Genomic DNA, 19,859 nt, shown 5'->3' with positions numbered 1-19,859 from the left:
TGAGTAAAAACGGTTTCGCTCTGTAGAAGATGCTATTAAATCTGTTAATTGAATGTACGACTAGTTCAAATTCAAATTACTTTTGGAATGGTAGCTTATGTCATAACAGACATTTGGTTTAAACTAACAACAGCTGTAGTTCACTGATATAGTAATAAAATGGTGTTTTGTTCTTGTGGTCAAAGTGGATAGCTGAGATCCCACAGGATGTGATATGTGACCAGGCTTTGGAATTGACTCAGAAACACCACTCTAGAATGGAAAAACATGATTCTAATCGATCTTGATCGTGTTACCAAAGAGGTGGTAAAAACCAGCTAACCGCTAAACGCAGTAGTGTTTCTTGAGGATGTGTCATCACAGTCTACTGCAGGAGTCTGAACAAGGGAAGATAGATTATGTCATGTATACTGTACATTCCTATTGACTGAATGTGGAGCATGTGGAGGAGTCGTTAATTAGAAGGCAATTCTAATTACAGTACAAGTAGAAGGTGTCAGACATACAGGGGGCGACTGGCTTGTTCTTCCTCAGAGCTGGTGTCTCTGTGTCGTGATACACCTCCAGTTTGGTGAGCTGAAGGATCCACACCATCACGCCCCGCTTTCATCTACTTGCAGTGTCTCTTAACATACTTCGTGTTTCGAGGACGCACCACTATTTTAAGTAGGTTGACTGGAGTGCAGTGGAGCTAGTTGGCTGGTCAGGGAGGGGGAGGGAGGGGGGGGATAAAGAGAACGTGAGAGATGGAGAGATGAAGAGAGATATGTAGAGGGGGATGGAGGGGGATAAAGAGGGCGAGAGAGATGGAGAGATGAAGAGAGATATGTAGAGGGGGATGGAGGGGGGGATAAAGAGAGCGAGAGAGATGGAGAGATGAAGAGAGATATGTAGAGGGGGATGGAGGGGGGGGGGGGAGAGAGAGAGAGTTCCTGTTTTAATATTCATGTCTGTTCTTGATATTTATAGAAGTCCCTGCTGCCCTTACACAGTATCTGAAGTTCAACAGCAGAAACTGATTAGTGCTGCTTGTTACTGGACTGTTTGTGTGTCAAAAGGATAAAAGAGAGCAAGTTTAAAATCTCACATATTGCCTGGACTAATATAGACAATTCATGTAAATAGATTCATAGAATAGTAAGAACGCAAGAACTGAAAGGGAAACTATATTTCTGTAATGATCTGAGAATTGAGATGAAATTGAGTTGAAATAGTATGAGATGTAAGACATAGAAATTGAAATAGTTTCACAGGGAAGAATATGAACGTGAGAGGTCAGATGTTACTGTATGAAGAGGAGTGCTGAGAGGTCAGATGTTACTGTATGAAGAAGAGTGCTGAGAGGTCAGATGTTACTGTATGAAGAGGAGTGCTGAGAGGACAAATGGTATTGCTGTAATGGTCTGAGAATTTAAATGAAATTATGGACAAGTGACTACATTTTGGGTCTCAAATGGTTTGAAAATAGAGCAAGATATAAGACAGAAGAAATGCAAATAAATCACAGAGGAAGATGACAATGTCAATGCATTTATGTAATGGTCAGAGAATTGAAATGGAATTGTGGCCAAATGACAGTGTAAGTCTCAAGTCCAGACGGGCTAAGTGCTGTCATGCCCTAAGCAAGACAACACAGGGAAGTCAACACAGCTGTGTGTCTCATATCAAACAATCTTCAGCCAATGGGATAACTGATCTGATTGTGATTTGAGTAGTTATCCAAGTGTGCAACAACTGTTTGGATGTGTTTCAGTCATTCCCCATGATTACAATCACTGACCTGTGTATGAAACATCTCTCTTCTATTTATCACAGTTTCATTGACTTCTCCCATCAGATAACAGTGAGTCAGATAACAGTGAGTCAGACAACAGTGAATCAGATAACAGTGAGTCAGATAACAGTGAGTCAGATAACAGTGAGTCAGATAACAGTGAATCAGATAACAGTGAATCAGATAACAGTGAGTCAGACAACAGTGAATCAGATAACAGTGAGTCAGACAACAGTGAATCAGATAACAGTGAGTCAGATAACAGTGAGTGAGATAATCATGGTTTCATTGACTTCTCCCATCAGATAACAGTGAGTCAGACAACAGTGAGTCAGATAACAGTGAGTCAGATAACAGTGAATCAGATAATCATGGTTTCATTGACTTCTCCCATCAGATAACAGTGAGTCAGATAACAGTGAGTCAGACAACAGTGAATCAGATAACAGTGAGTCAGATAACAGTGAGTGAGATAATCATGGTTTCATTGACTTCTCCCGTCAGATAACAGTGAGTCAGACAACAGTGAGTCAGATAACATTGAGTCAGATAACAGTGAATCAGATAATCATGGTTTCATTGACTTCTCCCATCAGATAACAGTGAGTCAGACAACAGTGAGTCAGATAACAGTGAGTGAGATAATCATGGTTTCATTGACTTCTCCCATCAGATAACAGTGAGTCAGATAACAGTGAGTCAGATAACAGTGAGTCAGATAATCATGGTTTCATTGACTTCTCCCATCAGATAACAGTGAGTCAGACAACAGTGAGTCAGATAACAGTGAGTCAGATAATCATGGTTTCATTGACTTCTCCCATCAGATAACAGTGAGTCAGATAACAGTGAATCAGATAATCATGGTTTCATTGACTTCTCCCATCAGATAACAGTGAGTCAGATAACAGTGAGTCAGATAACAGTGAGTCAGATAATCATGGTTTCATTGACTTCACCCATCAGATAACAGTGAGTCAGATAACAGTGAGTCAGATAATCATGGTTTCATTGACTTCACCCATCAGATAACAGTGAGTCAGATAACAGTGAGTCAGATAACAGTGAGTCAGATAATCATGGTTTCATTGACTTCTCCCATCAGATAACAGTGAGTCAGATAACAGTGAGTCAGATAACAGTGAATCAGATAATCATGGTTTCATTGACTTCTCCCATCAGATAACAGTGAGTCAGATAACAGTGAGTCAGATAACAGTGAGTCAGATAATCATGGTTTCATTGACTTCTCCCATCAGATAACAGTGAGTCAGATAACAGTGAGTCAGATAACAGTGAATCAGATAATCATGGTTTCATTGACTTCACCCATCAGATAACAGTGAGTCAGATAACAGTGAGTCAGATAACAGTGAGTCAGATAATCATGGTTTCATTGACTTCTCCCATCAGATAACAGTGAGTCAGATAACAGTGAGTCAGATAACAGTGAATCAGATAATCATGGTTTCATTGACTTCTCCCATCAGATAACAGTGAAGCAGATAACAGATGTTAATTTACAGTCCACAGTGCATATATACAGTATGTCTTCCCTATCTTCTCGTAGGCAATGGTGTGTGCATGTATGTTGCATCTTGATAGCTTTTAGCATGTGTGTTAATGTAGACACTAACAGTGCACCTCTACAGTATCAATCCATATGTTCATTTGATAAAAGACAATCAAACTGAACTGCAGGTGGAAGGAAAGAGAGGCGTCTGTGTCTATGGTTACGTGGCCCATTCTAATGAGTACTTTCTTCTGAAGGGGTGTGTCTGCTGCCTCACTATTCCTTTACATGTAGATCATGTTTTCCTACCGTAGTTTATTACTATGGATTGCTTTTGAACCAGGTCTTTTCATGGTTTATCATGTGTGTTGCCACCATATAAACGTGTAATTAGGTCTGTGACGAAGGTGACTAGCTCATAAAGCTGGTTGAGCGAATGCCAAGAGTTTGCAAAGCTATCATCAAGATAAAGGGTGACTACTTTGAAGAATATAAAATATGAAATATATTTTGATTTGTTTAACACTATTTTGGTTACTACATGTTTCCATAGGTGTTATTTCAGAGTTTTGATGTCTTCACTACAATTCTACAATGTAGAAAGAAGTACAAAAAATAAGTAGGTGTGTCCAAACTTTTGACTGGTACTGTAACAACAGGGATGTATGGTAACAACAGGGATGTATGGTAATAACAGGGATGTATGGTAACAACAGGGATGTATGGTAACAACAGGGATGTATGGTAATAACAGGGACGTATGGTAACAACAGGGATGTATGGTAATAACAGGGATGTATGGTAACAACAGGGACGTATGGTAACAACAGGGATGTATGGTAACAACAGGGACGTATGGTAATAACAGGGATGTATGGTAACAACAGGGATGTATGGTAACAACAGGGACGTATGGTAACAACAGGGATGTATGGTAACAACAGGGATGTATGGTAACAACAGGGACGTATGGTAACAAAAGGGATGTATGGTAACAACAGGGACGTATGGTAACAACAGGGATGTATGGTAATAACAGGGATGTATGGTAACAACATGGACGTATGGTAACAACAGGGATGTATGGTAACAACAGGGATGTATGGTAACAACAGGGATGTATGGTAATAACAGGGACGTATGGTAACAACAGGGATGTATGGTAACAACAGGGACGTATGGTAATACCAGTGATGTATGGTAATAACAGGGATGTATGGTAATACCAGTGATGTATGGTAATAACAGGGATGTATGGTAATACCAGTTTTGTATGGTAATAACAGGGACTTATGGTAACAACAGGGACGTATGGTAACAACAGGGATGTATGGTAACAACAGGGACGTATGGTAACAAAAGGGATGTATGGTAACAACAGGGACGTATGGTAACAACAGGGATGTATGGTAACAACAGGGACGTATGGTAACAACAGGGATGTATGGTAACAACAGGGACTTATGGTAACAACAGGGACGTATGGTAACAACAGGGATGTATGGTAACAACAGGGACGTATGGTAACAAAAGGGATGTATGGTAACAACAGGGACGTATGGTAACAACAGGGATGTATGGTAACAACAGGGACGTATGGTAACAACAGGGATGTATGGTAACAACAGGGACGTATGGTAACAAAAGGGACGTATGGTAATAACAGTGATGTATGGTAACAACAGGGATGTATGGTAACAACAGGGATGTATGTTACAACAGGGACGTATGGTAACAACAGGGACGTATGGTAATAACAGGGACGTATGGTAATAACAGGGATGTATGGTAACAACAGGGATGTATGGTAACAACAGGGACGTATGGTAACAACAGGGATGTATGGTAACAACAGGGATGTATGGTAACAACAGGGATGTATGGTAATAACAGGGATGTATGGTAACAACAGGGATGTATGGTAACAACAGGGACGTATGGTAACAACAGGGTCGTATGGTAACAACAGGGACGTATGGTAACAACAGGGACGTATGGTAACAACAGGGACGTATGGTAATAACAGGGATGTATGGTAATAACAGGGATGTATGGTAATAACAGGGATGTATGGTAATGTAGAGCAAGGGGAACAACTACTCCAAGTCTCAGACCGAGTGACGTCACCGATTTGAAACGCTATTAGCGCGCACCCCGCTAACTAGCTAGCCATTTCACATCGGTTACACCAGCCTAATCTCAGGAGTTGATAGGCTTGAAGTCATAAACGGCTCAATGCTTGAAGCACAGCGAGGAGCTGCTGGCAAACGCACGAAAGTGATGTTTGAATGAATGCTTATGAGCCTGCTGCTGCCTACCACTGCTCAGTCAGACTGCTCTATCAAATATCAAATCATATACTTAATTATAACATAATAACACACAGAAGTACGAGCCTTTGATCATTGATATGGTTGAATCCGGAAACTATCATTTAGAAAAAAAAAATCTTTCAGTGAAATACGGAACTGTTCCGTATTTTATCTAACGGGTGGCATCCCTAAGTCTAAATAGTGCTGTTACATTGTACAACCTTCAATGTTATGTCATAATTATGTACAAATCTGGCATATTAATTATGTTTTTTGTAAGGAATAAATGTACTTCACCCAGTTCGCAATGAGCCAGGCGGCCCAAACTGCTGCATATACCCTGACTGCTTGCACGGAACGCAAGAGAAGTGACACAATTTCCCTAATTATAAGAAATTCATGTTAGCAGGCAATATTAAATAAATATGCAGGTTTAAAAATCTATACTTGTGTATTGATTTTAAAGAAAGGCATTGATGTTTATGGTTAGGTTTGGTGCTACGACAGTGCTAAATCATCACCCGTTTGGCGAAGTATTCTGTGAATCGATGAGAAATTAACAGGAACCGCATCGATTATATGCAGCGCAGGACACGCTAGATAAACTAATAATATCAACCATGTGTGCCGTGGAAATTTCCTGTATTTACCAAATCATGAGAGCAAACCACACAAGTCAGAGTTATCATAAAGTCCATCTTTAATTATATGAGCTCCATCACAACCCTGTGACTCTCAGATCAATTCAGTGTCAATCAATGAATTCTCTGAGAGTCCCTTACACATTGCAACTGAGATCCTTTATATCAAAGACACACATAGCCAGACAGCATTGGCCATAATTTATCATTCAGCTTTGTCTCCTAAACTATGTTATTTTCTCAAACTCAGAACCATAAAACAAATCCTCACATCAACAGGCATATATCAAATCCACCCCTCCTTGACAAGATCACAGAGACACATTGACTGGCACACAGACATTGTGGAGCCAAGAGATACACGCTTGACCTCTCCCCTCTCTGCGGCCCAAGTAACTTATTCCTGACAGAGAACAGATAACTGCACAGATAAACAGATAAAGTATTATACAAAAATAAACATTCTGATGAGAAGTAACTTACAAACATATGATGAATATAAAACATCTTACCTATGTTACCAACTAATTCTGATTATTCCCCAACATGTGTAGTTAACTAGTGATTATGTTAAGATTGATTGTTTTTAATAAGATAAGTTTAATGCTAGCTAGCAACTTACCTTGGCTTCTTGCTGCCCTCGTGTAACAGGTAGTCAGCCTGCCATGCAGGCTCCTCGTGGAGTGCAATGTAAGGCAGGTGGTTAGAGTGTTGGACTAGTAAACGGAAGGTTGCAAAAACGAATCCCCAAGCTGACAAGGTAAAAATCTGTTGTTCTGCCCCTGAACAAGGCAGTTAACCCACCGTTCCTTGGCCTTCATTGAAAACAAGAATGTGTTCTTAACTGACTTGCCTCGTTAAATAAAGGTGTAAAAAAAAAAAAAAGCCAAATCGGTGTCCAAAAATACAGATTTCCGATTGTTATGAAAACTTGAAATCGCCCCTAATTAATCGTCCATTAATCGACTTCTCCTCTATATACCTGTGTCTTAGTGCCTCTGTGTCTCTATGTACCTGTGTCTGTGTCTCTATGTACCTGTGTCTGTGTCTCTATGTACCTGTGTCTGTGTCTCTATGTACCTGTGTCTTAGTGTCTCTATGTACCTGTGTCTGTGTCTCTATGTACCTGTGTCTGTGTCTCTATGTACCTGTGTCTGTGTCTCTATGTACCTGTGTCTTAGTGTCTCTATGTACCTGTGTCTCAGTGTCTCTATGTACCTGTGTATCTTTGTAATTGTGTTTCTGTTTCTCTATTTACTTGTGTCTCTATGTACCTGTGTCTCTATGTACCTGTGTCTCAGTGTCTCTATGTATCTGTGTAATTGTGTTTCTGTTTCTCTATTTACTTGTGTCTCTATGTACCTGTGTCTCTATGTACCTGTGTCTATGTGTCTCTATGTACCTGTGTCTCTATGTACCTGTGTCTCAGTGTCTCTATGTACCTGTGTATCTGTGTAATTGTGTTTCTGTTTCTCTATTTACTTGTGTCTCTATGTACCTGTGTCTCTATGTACCTGTGTCTATGTGTCTCTATGTACCCGTGTCTCTATGTACCTGTGTCTGTGTCTCTATGTACCTGTGTATCTGTGTAATTGTGTTTCTGTTTCTCTATTTACTTGTGTCTCTATGTACCTGTGTCTATGTGTCTCTATGTACCTGTGTCTCTATGTACCTGTGTCTGTGTCTCTATTTACCTGTGTATCTGTGTAATTGTGTTTCTGTTTCTCTATTTACTTGTGTCTCTATGTACCTGTGTCTCTATGTACCTGTGTCTATGTGTCTCTATGTACCTGTGTCTCTATGTACCTGTGTCTGTGTCTCTATGTACCTGTGTATCTGTGTAATTGTGTTTCTGTTTCTCTATTTACTTGTGTCTCTATGTACCTGTGTCTCTATGTACCTGTGTCTATGTGTCTCTATGTACCTGTGTCTCTATGTACCTGTGTCTGTGTCTCTATGTACCTGTGTATCTGTGTAATTGTGTTCTGTTTCTCTATTTACTTGTGTCTCTATGTACCTGTGTCTCTATGTACCTGTGTCTATGTCTCTATGTACCTGTCTCTGTGTCTCTATGTACCCGTGTCTGTGTCTCTATGTACCTGTGTCTGTGTCTCTATGTACCTGTGTCTCTGTGTCTCTATGTACCTGTGTCTGTGTCTCTATGTACTTCTGTCTGTGTCCCTATGTACCTGTGTCTGTGTCTCTATGTACCTGTGTCTTAGTGTCTCTGTGTACCTGTGTCTTAGTGTCTCTGTGTCTCTATGTACCGGTGTCTGTGTCTCTATGTACCTGTGTCTTAGTGTCTCTGTGTCTCTATGTACCTGTGCCTCTGTGTCTCTATGTACCTGTGTCTGTGTCTCTATGTACCTGTACCTTAGTGTCTCTGTGTCTCTATGTACCTGTGTATCAGTGTATCTGTGTCTCTATGTACCTGTGTCTGTGTCTCTATGTACCTGTGTCTGTGTATCTATGTACCTGTGTCTTAGTGTATCTGTGCCTCTATGTACCTGTGTCTCTGTGTCTCTATGTACCTGTGTATCAGTGTATATGTGTCTCTATGTACCTGTGTCTCTGTATCTCTATGTACCTGTGTCTCTATGTACCTGCGTCTCTATGCACCTGTGTCTCTGTGTCTCTATGTACCTGTGTCTCAGTGTCTCTGTATCTCTATGTACCTGTGTCTCTATGTACCTGTGTCTCTGTATCTCTATGTACCTGTGTCTCAGTGCCTTTGTGTCTCTATGTACCTGTGTCTCTGTGTCTCTGTGTACCTGTGTATTAGTGTCTCTGTCTCTATGTACCTGTGCCTCTGTGTCTCTATGTACCTGTGTCTCTGTGTCTCTATGTACCTGTGTCTTAGTGTCTCTGTCTCTATGTACCTGTGCCTCTGTGTCTCTATGTACCTGTGCCTCTGTGTATCTATGTACCTGTGTCTTAGTGTCTCTGTCTCTATGTACCTGTGCCTCTGTGTCTCTATGTACCTGTGCCTCTGTGTCTCTATGTACCTGTGCCTCTGTGTCTCTATGTACCTGTGTCTCTGTGTCTCTATGTACCTGTGTCTTATTGTCTCTGTCTCTATGTACCTGTGCCTCTGTGTCTCTATGTACCTGTGCATCTGTGTCTCTATGTACCTGTGTCTTAGTGTCTCTGTCTCTATGTACCTGTGCCTCTGTGTCTCTATGTACCTGTGCCTCTGTGTCTCTATGTACCTGTGTCTCTATGTACCTGTGTCTCTGTGTCTCTATGTACCCGTGTCTTAGTGTCTCTATGTCTCTATGTACGTGTGTCTTAGTGTCTCTGTCTCTATGTACCTGTGCCTCTGTATCTCTATGTACCTGTGCCTCTGTGTCTCTATGTACCTGTGCCTCTGTGTCTATATGTACCTGTGCCTCTGTGTCTCTATGTCTCTATGTACCTGTGTCTCTATGTACCTGTGCCTCTGTGTCTCTATGTACCTGTGTCTCTATGTATCTGTGTCTCTATGTACCTGTGTCTTAGTGTCTCTATGTCTCTATGTACCTGTGTCTCTATGTACCTGTGTCTCTGTGTCTCTATGTACCTGTGTCTTAGTGTCTCTGTGTCTCTATGTACCTGTGTCTCTTTGTACCTGTGTCTCTGTGTCTCTATGTACCTGTGTCTTAGTGTCTCTGTGTCTCTATGTACCTGTGTCTTAGTGTCTCTGTGTCTCTATGTACCTGTGTCTTTGTGTCTCTGTGTCTCTATGTACCTGTGTCTTAGTGTCTCTGTGTCTCTATGTACCTGTGTCTTAGTGTCTCTGTGTCTCTATGTACCTGTGTCTTAGTGTCTCTGTGTCTCTATGTACCTGTGTCTTAGTGTCTCTGTGTCTCTATGTACCTGTGTCTTAGTGTCTCTGTGTCTCTATGTACCTGTGTCTTAGTGCCTCTGTGTCTCTATGTACATGTGTATCCATGCTGTGATATTGATTATGTCAACATGCATATCAAGTCAAATCAAATTGTATTAGTCACTTGCGCTGAATACAACAGGTGTAGACCTTACAGTGAAATGCTTACTTACGAGCCCCTAAACAACAATGCAGTTTTAAAAAATACAGATAACAATAAGAAATAAAAGTAACAAGTAATTAAAGAGCAGCAGTAAAATAACTGCTAGTAGTGAGACTATATACAGGGGGGTACCAGTACAGAGTCAATGTGCGGGGGCACCGGTTAGTTGAGGTAATATGTACATGTAGGTAGAGTTATTAAAGTGAATATGCATAGATGATAACGGCAGCGGTGTAAAAGAGGGGAAGGGGGCAATACAAATAGTCTGGGTAGTCATGTGTAACCTTTATTTAACTAGGCAAGTTAGTTAAGAACTCATTCTTATTTACAATGACGGCCTACCGGGGACAGTGGGTTAACTGAACGATAGATAGATTCATAGCTTGTCAGCTCAGGGATTTGATCCAGCAACCTTTCGGTTACTGGCCCAACTCTCTAACCACTAGGCTACCTGCCACCCCAGCTACCAGCCATTTGTTTAGGTGTTTAGGAATCTTATTGATTAGAATCTGTTTAGAAGCCTCTTGGACCTAGACTTGGCGCTCCGGCACCAGAGGAAGCAGTCTATGACTAGGGTGGCTGGAGTCTTTGACCATTTTTAGGGCCTTCCTCTGACACCGCCTGGCATAGAGGTCCTGGATAGCAGGAAGCTTGGCCCCGGTCCCTCTTTCTTTGCTGGGTGTTTCTATTGTGAGCATGTGTGTGTAATGTGTACGAGTGGTTCCTGGCCTTTACAGCACCTATACAGTTATTGGTTTACCACATGAGAGTGGAGTGTACGTTTCCTGCCTGGAGGCAGTCTCCATGTGGTAAAGAAATAGAGGGATGGAGGGAGGGAGGGAGAGAGAGAGAGAGAGGAAGGCCAAAAGGAGAGGAGGATTGGACAGCAGGTTAAGCTACACATTTCTTAGTATGCAGACCCTCCCTCTCTCTCTCTCTCTGCTTCCCTCAGGATAAGGCTCCAGTAATTGCTCTCCTCCTTTTCTCTCCTCTTCATACCTTCCTCTCCTCCCTATTAATCTTGTCAGAAGGCTCCAAGGGCCCTGCAGGAGTTTTACAGCCCTTTATCGCTGTCATTAGGGGAGGCAACCACACATCAAATAGATCACTTTCACCCTCACTCTATTCGTGATAGAGAAGTCAAAGTTAGCTCTCCCTTCATTTATAACCACCCAGACACACCCCAATATTCAGTTTATGGGCCTTTATTAATGTACTTGCTTTAACATCAAAGTGTTTCATTAGATTGCGTAGACCAGTGTTTCCCAACCCCAGCCCTTGTCTACCCCCAACAGAACACATTTTTGTTGTAGCCCGGACAAAAAAACTTGATTCAACCTGTCAAGGGCTTGATAATTAGTAGACAAGTAGAATCAGGTGTGCTTGTCAGGGGCCACAACAAAAATATGTAATGTTGGGGGTACAGGAGGACCGTATAAAATGAAATATATATTTTAAAGTGACAAGCTTGTCAAGAATGAATTAATTGCACCACAGAGGTGATCCATAAGTCACAGTCACTACACTGTTCCTTTTGACTTATTCATGAAATGATTGAATAGGATAGTCCAATCAGGAATATATGGAATAGCTGAGGGACCAATGAGAGTGCAGGATATAAATATTTAGAACCTCTGGTCTGTGGTGATGTCACACACAGGAAGTGGTGGGTAGGTAGGGAGGGGCTTTCTACAGCTAGAATCTACAGTCTATGTGATGTGTTTATAAATAGCATTATGAGGAGAATATGATCTAATGTTGACTCAAATGATTAATGAGCATTCCTACTTCCTACATGATTAAAGCTACACTGCTATGTACAGTATCTAAGTTGCTGGGGGATATTGTACTGTAGGCCTACTAAGGGGTTGGATGGGTGCTTAGTGAATTGCATCATGGGAGAAGAAGTCAACTATAATTATGCTCGAAGCAGCAATGTAAAATAACTCATTTGGTTGGAGGAGCCTTCGCAGTTTAGAGGCATACATAATTTAAGGCTCTTTTAAAATCCTCCATGATAATGATATCACCATAGCTACGTAGCTATCAGAGCTTCAAATGGAAGTTGGTGTGGCTTTAACCTCAGCTGCACATCACACATTTCAACAGTCAGGCAGCAGTCTTCTCCAACCAGACAGACAGTGGTGTTGAAACAGATTGCGTGCCTCGTGTCACATCAGAATTTCTGCTTGGTTATCTTCAGAGTCATATCAACACAATATTCACTCTCTAATAGATAGTTCCAAATTACTATGGTTACTCTACATCTCCTTGTTGTCATGAGTAATTGGTAATCAGTAATTGGCCACTGTGGGTAATATAGGAGACTATAAAGGGGTAATTTATGATTGACGTTTTTTACACTAAACCCAATCCAGGAAAGGGGTCATTACGATTGTTTTTTGGTTTTTACACTAAACCCATTCCAGGAAAGGGGTCATTACGATTGTTTTTTGGTTTTTACACTAAACCCATTCCAGGAAAGGGGTCATTACGATTGTTTTTTGGTTTTTACACTAAACCCATTCCAGGAAAGGGGTCATTACGATTGTTTTTTGGTTTTTACACTAAACCCATTCCAGGAAAGGGGTCATTACGATTGTTTTTTGGTTTTTACACTAAACCCATTCCAGGAAAGGGGTCATTACGATTGTTTTTTGGTTTTTACACTAAACCCATTCCAGGAAAGGGGTCATTACGATTGTTTTTTGTTTTTTTTACACTAAACCCATTTTACACTAAACCCATTTTTTCATGTTACATGTGATGAAGTATCCTGTTTTACCTGTACCTCTGCTGCTGTTCTTCATTTTGGCTGTTGGAGCACTGTGTTCAGTGTCTCACACTGCTGAAGGCCTTCGAGGTAACAGATAAACAAAGAGACCCGAGCCTTCCAGCATTCAACAACACAATGCATCATGGTTAAGCTTGTCTACTTACTGATATCTCAAAACAGTTCAATCAAATAACCATGGTCCTTATATATGGATGCATGAGTACTTCTATGGTAGATGGGCTGATTGTCTCTGTCTCTGTCTCTCTCTCCAGGGTTCAGGTGGAATTCTATGGTAGATGTTCTGACTGTCTCAGTTTCTCTCTCAAGGGTTCATGAGTTCTATGGTAGATGTACTGACTGTCTCTGTTTCTCTCTCCCGGGTTCAGGTGGAGTTCTATGGTAGATGTACTGACTGTCTCTGTTTCTCTCTCCAGGGTTCAGGTGGAGTTCTACGGTAAATGTACTGACTGTCTCTCTCTCTCTCTCCAGGGTTCATGAGTTCTATGGTAGATGAACTGACTGTCTCTGTTTCTCTCTCCAGGGTTCAGGTGGAGTTCTATGGTAGATGAACTGACTGTCTGTTTCTCTCTCCAGGGTTCATGTGTTCTATGGTAGATGTACTGACTGTCTCTGTCTCTCTCCAGGGTTCATGGGTTCTATGGTTGATGTACTGACTGTCTCTCTCTCCAGGGTTCAGGTGGAGTTCTATGTGAATGAAAACACCTTCAAGGAGAGGCTCAAGCTGTTCTTCATCAAAAACCAAAGGTCAAGTAAGTAGAGCACAGAGAAGTTTGGACTTTATTACTGTCTCATGTAACACAACAGACCTAGGAAGTCATAAAGGTCCTCCTAATGCAGGGTAATACTGTAACGTAAGTCATTAAGGTCTATTGCAGATCCAATTTCAGCTCCAGTCTGGGTCTTTAATTAGTTGTCTTGACGCATGGTGCTGTGTCTCAGGTCTGCACACCATGTTGCTGTGAAGAGGACAATGCTTTAGGTATTTTGTTAACTGATAGGGTATTATCATTTCTTATTAGGACTTAAGGCATGGATACAGCCAGCGTGGGATTTCTCCTGCATTCTGAAAAAGACATTGGAACTGTGTGTGTTTGTAAATACGCGTGTGTGCCTGTGTGTGTTTTCGTGTGCTGTGTGTGTTTTTACATGTGTGTATTTGTGTGTGTGCGTGCGTGTTTTTGTGTTTTTACATGCATGTGTGTGTGCGTGGGTGTTTTTGTGTTTTTACATGTGTGTGTGTGTGTGTGTGCGTGTTTTTGTGTTTTTACATGTGTGTGTGTGTGCGTGCGTGCATGTGTAATGGCTGCAGTATGTTGTTAGTGCTTCCTATGTGCTTGTCAATATCTCTGAACAACTTCCCATCAGTTACAGAGAAAACATTAGGGCCAAATAAGAAAGGCCAACCCAACTCTATAGAGCTTCCTGCTGAGTCAGATTGTTTTGGCCCCTGTACAATACAAACTCATTGTGAAGCATTTGATGTGGGTGTTTTTCTTGCAACTGTGTCACTGCTGTGTTAATACTGCAAAGAGATGAAATGGGAGGCTTGGTTGATTGAAATGTGAACAATGTTTAAGGCAGCTGGCGCCACCCTCTGACTGACATGTGTATCTGCAGTCAGGTAAATTGTGTGGGTGATGATTTGTGTGTGTGTGTGTGTGTGTGTGTGTGTGTGTGTGTGTGTGTGTGTGTGTGTGTGTGTGTGTGTGTGTGTGTGTGTGTGTGTAGGCTGTGTTGTTGTAATGGCTTTACTGACAGCATGTCGTGTTATTGGGTCTTAATCCTTATATATCACAATAAGCCGTCCTCTATTCCACTGCTTTATATACCTGCCACAACATCCAGCATCTCCCCCCACAGGGTGTCATATCGTTGTGGATCTGACACATAGCTGTTCACTGCACAACTGAATGCATTCAACCAAAATAGGTCTTCCGTATTTAACCCAGCCCCTCTGTATCAGAGACATCAGTTGTGATGGTCTGCCAGACCAGCATGAAGCCTGATAGTCACGGCTCTGTGCATAGCCAGATATAGTCACTTTAGACCTGACAGCAACACAGCCTGGACAACACCATGACACTTAAACAGGTAGGGTTGTGGTATATAGAGATGTCCAGTAGGGTAGAGACACCAGTTCTGAGGAGAGATGTACAGTAGGGTAGAGACACCAGTTCTGAGGAGAGATGTCCAGTAGGGTAGAGACACCAGTTCTGAGGAGAGATGTCCAGTAGGGTAGAGAGACCAGTTCTGAGGAGAGATGTCCACTAGGGTAGAGACACCAGTTCTGAGGAGATATGTCCTGGTGTAGGGTAGAGACATCAGTTCTGAGGAGAGATGTCCAGTAGGGTAGAGACACCAGTTCTGAGGAGAGATGTCCAGTAGGGTAGAGACACCAGTTCTGAGGAGAGATGTCCAGTAGGGTAAAGACACCAGTTCTGAGGAGAGATGTCCAGTAGGGTAGAGACACCAGTTCTGAGGAGAGATGTCCAGTAGGGTAGATACACCAGTTCTGAGGAGAGATGTCCAGTAGGGTAGAGACACCAGTTCTGAGGAGAGATGTCCAGTAGGGTAAAGACACCAGTTCTGAGGAGAGATGTCCAGTAGGGTAGAGACACCAGTTCTGAGGAGAGATGTCCAGTAGGGTAGAGACACCAGTTCTGAGGAGAGATGTCCAGTAGGGTAGAGACACCAGTTCTGAGGAGAGATGTCCAGTAGGGTAGAGACACCAGTTCTGAGGAGAGATGTCCAGTAGGGTAGAGACACCAGTTCTGAGGAGAGATGTCCAGTAGGGTAGAGACACCAGTTCTGAGGAGAGATGTCCAGTAGGGTAGAGACACCAGTTCTGAGGAGAGATGTCCAGTAGGGTAGAGACACCAGTTCTGAGGAGAGATGTCCAGTAGGGTAGAGACATCAGTTCTGAAGAGAGATGTCCAGTAGGGTAAAGACACCAGTTCTGAGGAGAGATGTCCAGTAGGGTAGAGACACCAGTTCTGAGGAGAGATGTCCAGTAGGGTAAAGACACCAGTTCTGAGGAGAGATGTCCAGTAGGGTATAGACACCAGTTCTGAGGAGAGATGCTTTACCTGTCGGACTCACTAGCCAGCTCATTTCATTGGTCTGTGATAAGTTCAGTTTCTGGGCAGTTAAAAACAAACTTTCTAGACATTCCCATACCAATGTGTCTTGCATTACAAAAACATGACTGTAAACATTAGCCAGATTTACTCATATGAGCCTGATTAAACAGATTCGTTTTTCAATATAAATCAGCACAAATTCAGTTACACTTTTCTTTTCCATGGTATGTTATTCCTTCCCATAAGCTTTATTTGACCTTTGTCAACTATAATTGTTCAAATCCCTCTTCAAATCCCCCCTCTACGATTTACTCCCAATGCAATTACTTAGTAAATCTGGCCTTTAGTGTTCTCTATTGCGTTTGTTTCCATGTAGGCCTGAGGATCCGTCTGTTTAACTTCTCCTTGAAGCTGTTGACGTGTGCCCTATACGTCCTCAGAGTGTCTCTGGACGATCCCGAACAGGTCACTGGTGTATGGTGAGTAACTGCTAATTTAACCTCCTGATAAAGTCCTGTTATTTAATTTATTACTAGTGACCGTAGCATTTCTTAAACTGTGATTTCTAATTTGGGTGTTTGAGATTGAGGGCAGAATAAGTGCATCAGCATCTCGTATTATAATATGGACAATAATATGGAAATGACCAAATTCTCCTCTGATATATTGATATATACTGAACAAAAATATAAATGCAATATGAAACAATTTCAATGATTTTACTGAGTTACAATTCATATAATGGAACTTGGTCAACTGAAATAAATAAATGAGGCCCTTATCTATGGATTTCACATGACTGGGCAGGGGCACAGGCCTTCCCACTGAAGAGCCAAATCCAGCCAATCAGAATGAGTTTTGCGGGCTTTATTACAGACAGAAATACTCCTCAGCACCCACCATCCCCCTCCTCAGACGATCCCACAGGTAAAGAAGCCAGATGTGGAGGTCCTAGGCTGGCATGGTTACATGTGGTCTGTGGTTGTGAGACCAGTCGGATGTACTGCCAAATTCTCTAAACGATGTTAGAGGTGGCTTATTGTAGAGCAATTATCATTCTCTGGCAAATTCTCTGGCAACAACTCTGTTAGACAGTCATGCAGTCAGCATTCCAATTACACGCTCCCTCAAAACTTGAGACATCTGTGCCATTGTGTTGTATGACAAAACTGCACATTTTAATGTCCCCAGTTCACAAGGTGCACCTGTGTAATGATTACCTTAACAAAGGAAAAATGCTCACTAACAGGAATATAAACAAATGTGTGCACAACATTTTAGAGAAATATGCTTTTTGTGCGTATGGAATATTTCTGGGTTATTTTATTTTAGCTCATGAAACATGGGACCAACACTTTACATGTTGCGTTCATATTTTTGTTCAGTAGTCAGATCAATTCTAAAAAAGATGGTATCTATTCAGGTATTGTATGATTCAGAGAATCTACCTCTGACTTTTACCCAAAGTTGAAAATAAAATTGTATTTGGCCATGATAAGATAGATCCAGAGTTTGGAATTCATTTAGTATCTGTCTGAGACACAAAGGGCTTTAAATAGCAGCAGCGATGGTCTCTCTCAGTGTAGTGATATGGAAGCAGCATATGGTCTTTATTGTATACACTGCTGCCGGCAGCTCTTAAAGAAACTGTCCCTCTGCCTCCCGTCCGTCACCATGGCAACATGCAGAGTGGAGGATAAATATTTCACCACACATTCTGTCTGAACGACTTCCCTTTGCTATGGATTTCCTCTGCAGTGTGAACTGTCAGAACCGAACAAGCACCACAGCAGAATCTACAGAAAGCACCGAAATCAACTGGTGAGTTGTGAGGGTCTAACATTGACGTGCTGTCCCGGGCTTCGAGTGTGTTTCTGATTGTGGTCATCTCATAGCTATCAGGTGGTGTTTGAAATGAGTCTTGTCTAACCCATACAGTGTAATTCATCATCAATAACACTGTTTTGTCTTATGAAAGGGATCTGATTTTCTGGGTGAACAGAAGGGTTCCTGTATGGGCGATACAGGTAAAGGAATACTGACATTCACTAACACTGCTTTGGTAATACAGTACTGGATTCTCAAGTCTTCCATTCAACAGTAGCCACTATGGGACAAACTCACAAGTGAACATTTCATTGACAATCTCCCCCTTCCCCTGTGGCCAATACATTAGAAAAACAAGAAATATTTGACAACAGAAAACACTTTACAGCACATCTTTTCCCCAGTGATATGTAGATTGCCTGAGAGGTTATGTGGCCAGATTGCAGCCCTGGTAATGTGTGTGCCTCCACTCTGCTCTGCTCCAGGTGATCGTGGCCTTAATCAGTTTCCTGGAAGCCATGCTCCTTACATATCTCAGCTACAAAGTAAGACACCTCAGCTCTACTCCTTTCACACTGATCACCGCCACAAAGGAAGTCATTTCATTCATTCTATCAGGCAGAGTCGTGTGGCGTGTCTGTGTGAGATTGCAATTAATTGGCAAATTTTCTGGCATGTGTTTTAACCGCGAGCCTCCGCTCTAGCCTGAGCCAGAAGAACAGGTCATTAATACACTTTACAAATGAATCAAAAATGAGGTGTCCGTCCTACTTTCTTTCCTTAAATAACTCATTAGTGCTGCAGTGCTACTTCCCTTCTTTTCTTTAAATTGGGCTCTTTCCTTAAATAACTCATTAGTGCTGCAGTGCTTACTTCCCTTCTTTTCTTTAAATTGGGCTCTTTCCTTAAATAACTCATTAGTGCTGCAGTGCTACTTCCCTTCTTTTCTTTAAATTGGGCTCTTTCCTTAAATAACTCATTAGTGCTGCAGTGCTACTTCCTTCTTTTCTTTAAATTGGGCTCTTTCCTTAAATAACTCATTAGTGCTGCAGTGCTACTTCCCTTCTTTTCTTTAAATTGGGCTCTTTCCTTAAATAACTCATTAGTGCTGCAGTGCTACTTCCCTTCTTTTCTTTAAATTGGGCTCTTTCCTTAAATAACTCATTAGTGCTGCAGTGCTACTTCCCTTCTTTTCTTTAAATTGGGCTCTTTCCTTAAATAACTCATTAGTGCTGCAGTGCTACTTCCCTTCTTTTCTTTGATCAATTAGCCTGTTTTACTTTTACTTTAGGAAGACAAATAACAGTCTGTTTTTTGTTTTGCTTCGTTTTGGCAGATGGCTTCAATTCCTAATTGTTTTAACGAATCCTGTCATTGTGTTCTCGCCTGTCTGGAGCGCCAGATGGGCGGGATTAGCAGAATTAGTTCCATTGTGCCAGGCACACTTAGAACCGAGGTCTGATTATTCCAACAATATTGACCTCGTTTTTGGGGAATTCGTTTCATATCACTATCATTGTAATTAGTCCACAGACAGAGCCAGTAGCTTATTGCCTTGACTCACACGTTGATTGTGTTTCTCTCTTTCAGGGAAACATCTGGGAGCAGATGTTCCAGATCTCCTTCATCCTGGAGATGATCAATACCGTGCCGTTTATAATCACTGTGAGTCTTCTTCCACCTGATCTCACACACACACACACACACACACACACACACACACACACACACACACACACACACACACACACACACACACACACACACACACCTTGTTTTCCATCTGTGCCATATTCAATTATTATTATTTCAAATAGTCTATATACCTTCTTAAATGAATGGGCTTCAGGCATGCTGATAATACATGTACATGAGGAATGTGACAGG

General features: G+C 41.7%; 1 protein-coding gene across 1 annotated transcript in view; it reads left to right on the top strand.

Moving 5' to 3' along the window:
* LOC115140707 (potassium channel subfamily T member 1-like) overlaps window positions 1–19,859 on the top strand; it is a 110,828-nt gene that overhangs the window by 21,092 nt on the left and 69,877 nt on the right. Inside the window, exons 2-17 of the mRNA XM_065027009.1 lie at window positions 7,332–7,384; window positions 7,542–7,550; window positions 8,463–8,581; window positions 8,727–8,783; window positions 8,895–9,007; window positions 9,101–9,155; window positions 9,501–9,651; window positions 9,811–9,899; window positions 10,107–10,163; window positions 13,479–13,498; window positions 13,735–13,814; window positions 16,522–16,624; window positions 17,904–17,966; window positions 18,124–18,172; window positions 18,458–18,517; window positions 19,563–19,637. Of these exons, the coding sequence (XP_064883081.1) occupies window positions 7,332–7,384; window positions 7,542–7,550; window positions 8,463–8,581; window positions 8,727–8,783; window positions 8,895–9,007; window positions 9,101–9,155; window positions 9,501–9,651; window positions 9,811–9,899; window positions 10,107–10,163; window positions 13,479–13,498; window positions 13,735–13,814; window positions 16,522–16,624; window positions 17,904–17,966; window positions 18,124–18,172; window positions 18,458–18,517; window positions 19,563–19,637 (1,153 nt within the window). The remainder of the gene's footprint in view (window positions 1–7,331; window positions 7,385–7,541; window positions 7,551–8,462; window positions 8,582–8,726; window positions 8,784–8,894; window positions 9,008–9,100; window positions 9,156–9,500; window positions 9,652–9,810; window positions 9,900–10,106; window positions 10,164–13,478; window positions 13,499–13,734; window positions 13,815–16,521; window positions 16,625–17,903; window positions 17,967–18,123; window positions 18,173–18,457; window positions 18,518–19,562; window positions 19,638–19,859) is intronic.

The sequence above is a fragment of the Oncorhynchus nerka genome, linkage group LG13 (assembly GCF_034236695.1).
Source record: "Oncorhynchus nerka isolate Pitt River linkage group LG13, Oner_Uvic_2.0, whole genome shotgun sequence".
NCBI classification, from domain to species: domain Eukaryota; kingdom Metazoa; phylum Chordata; class Actinopteri; order Salmoniformes; family Salmonidae; genus Oncorhynchus; species Oncorhynchus nerka.
This window is presented reverse-complemented; position numbering and strand designations above follow the sequence as displayed.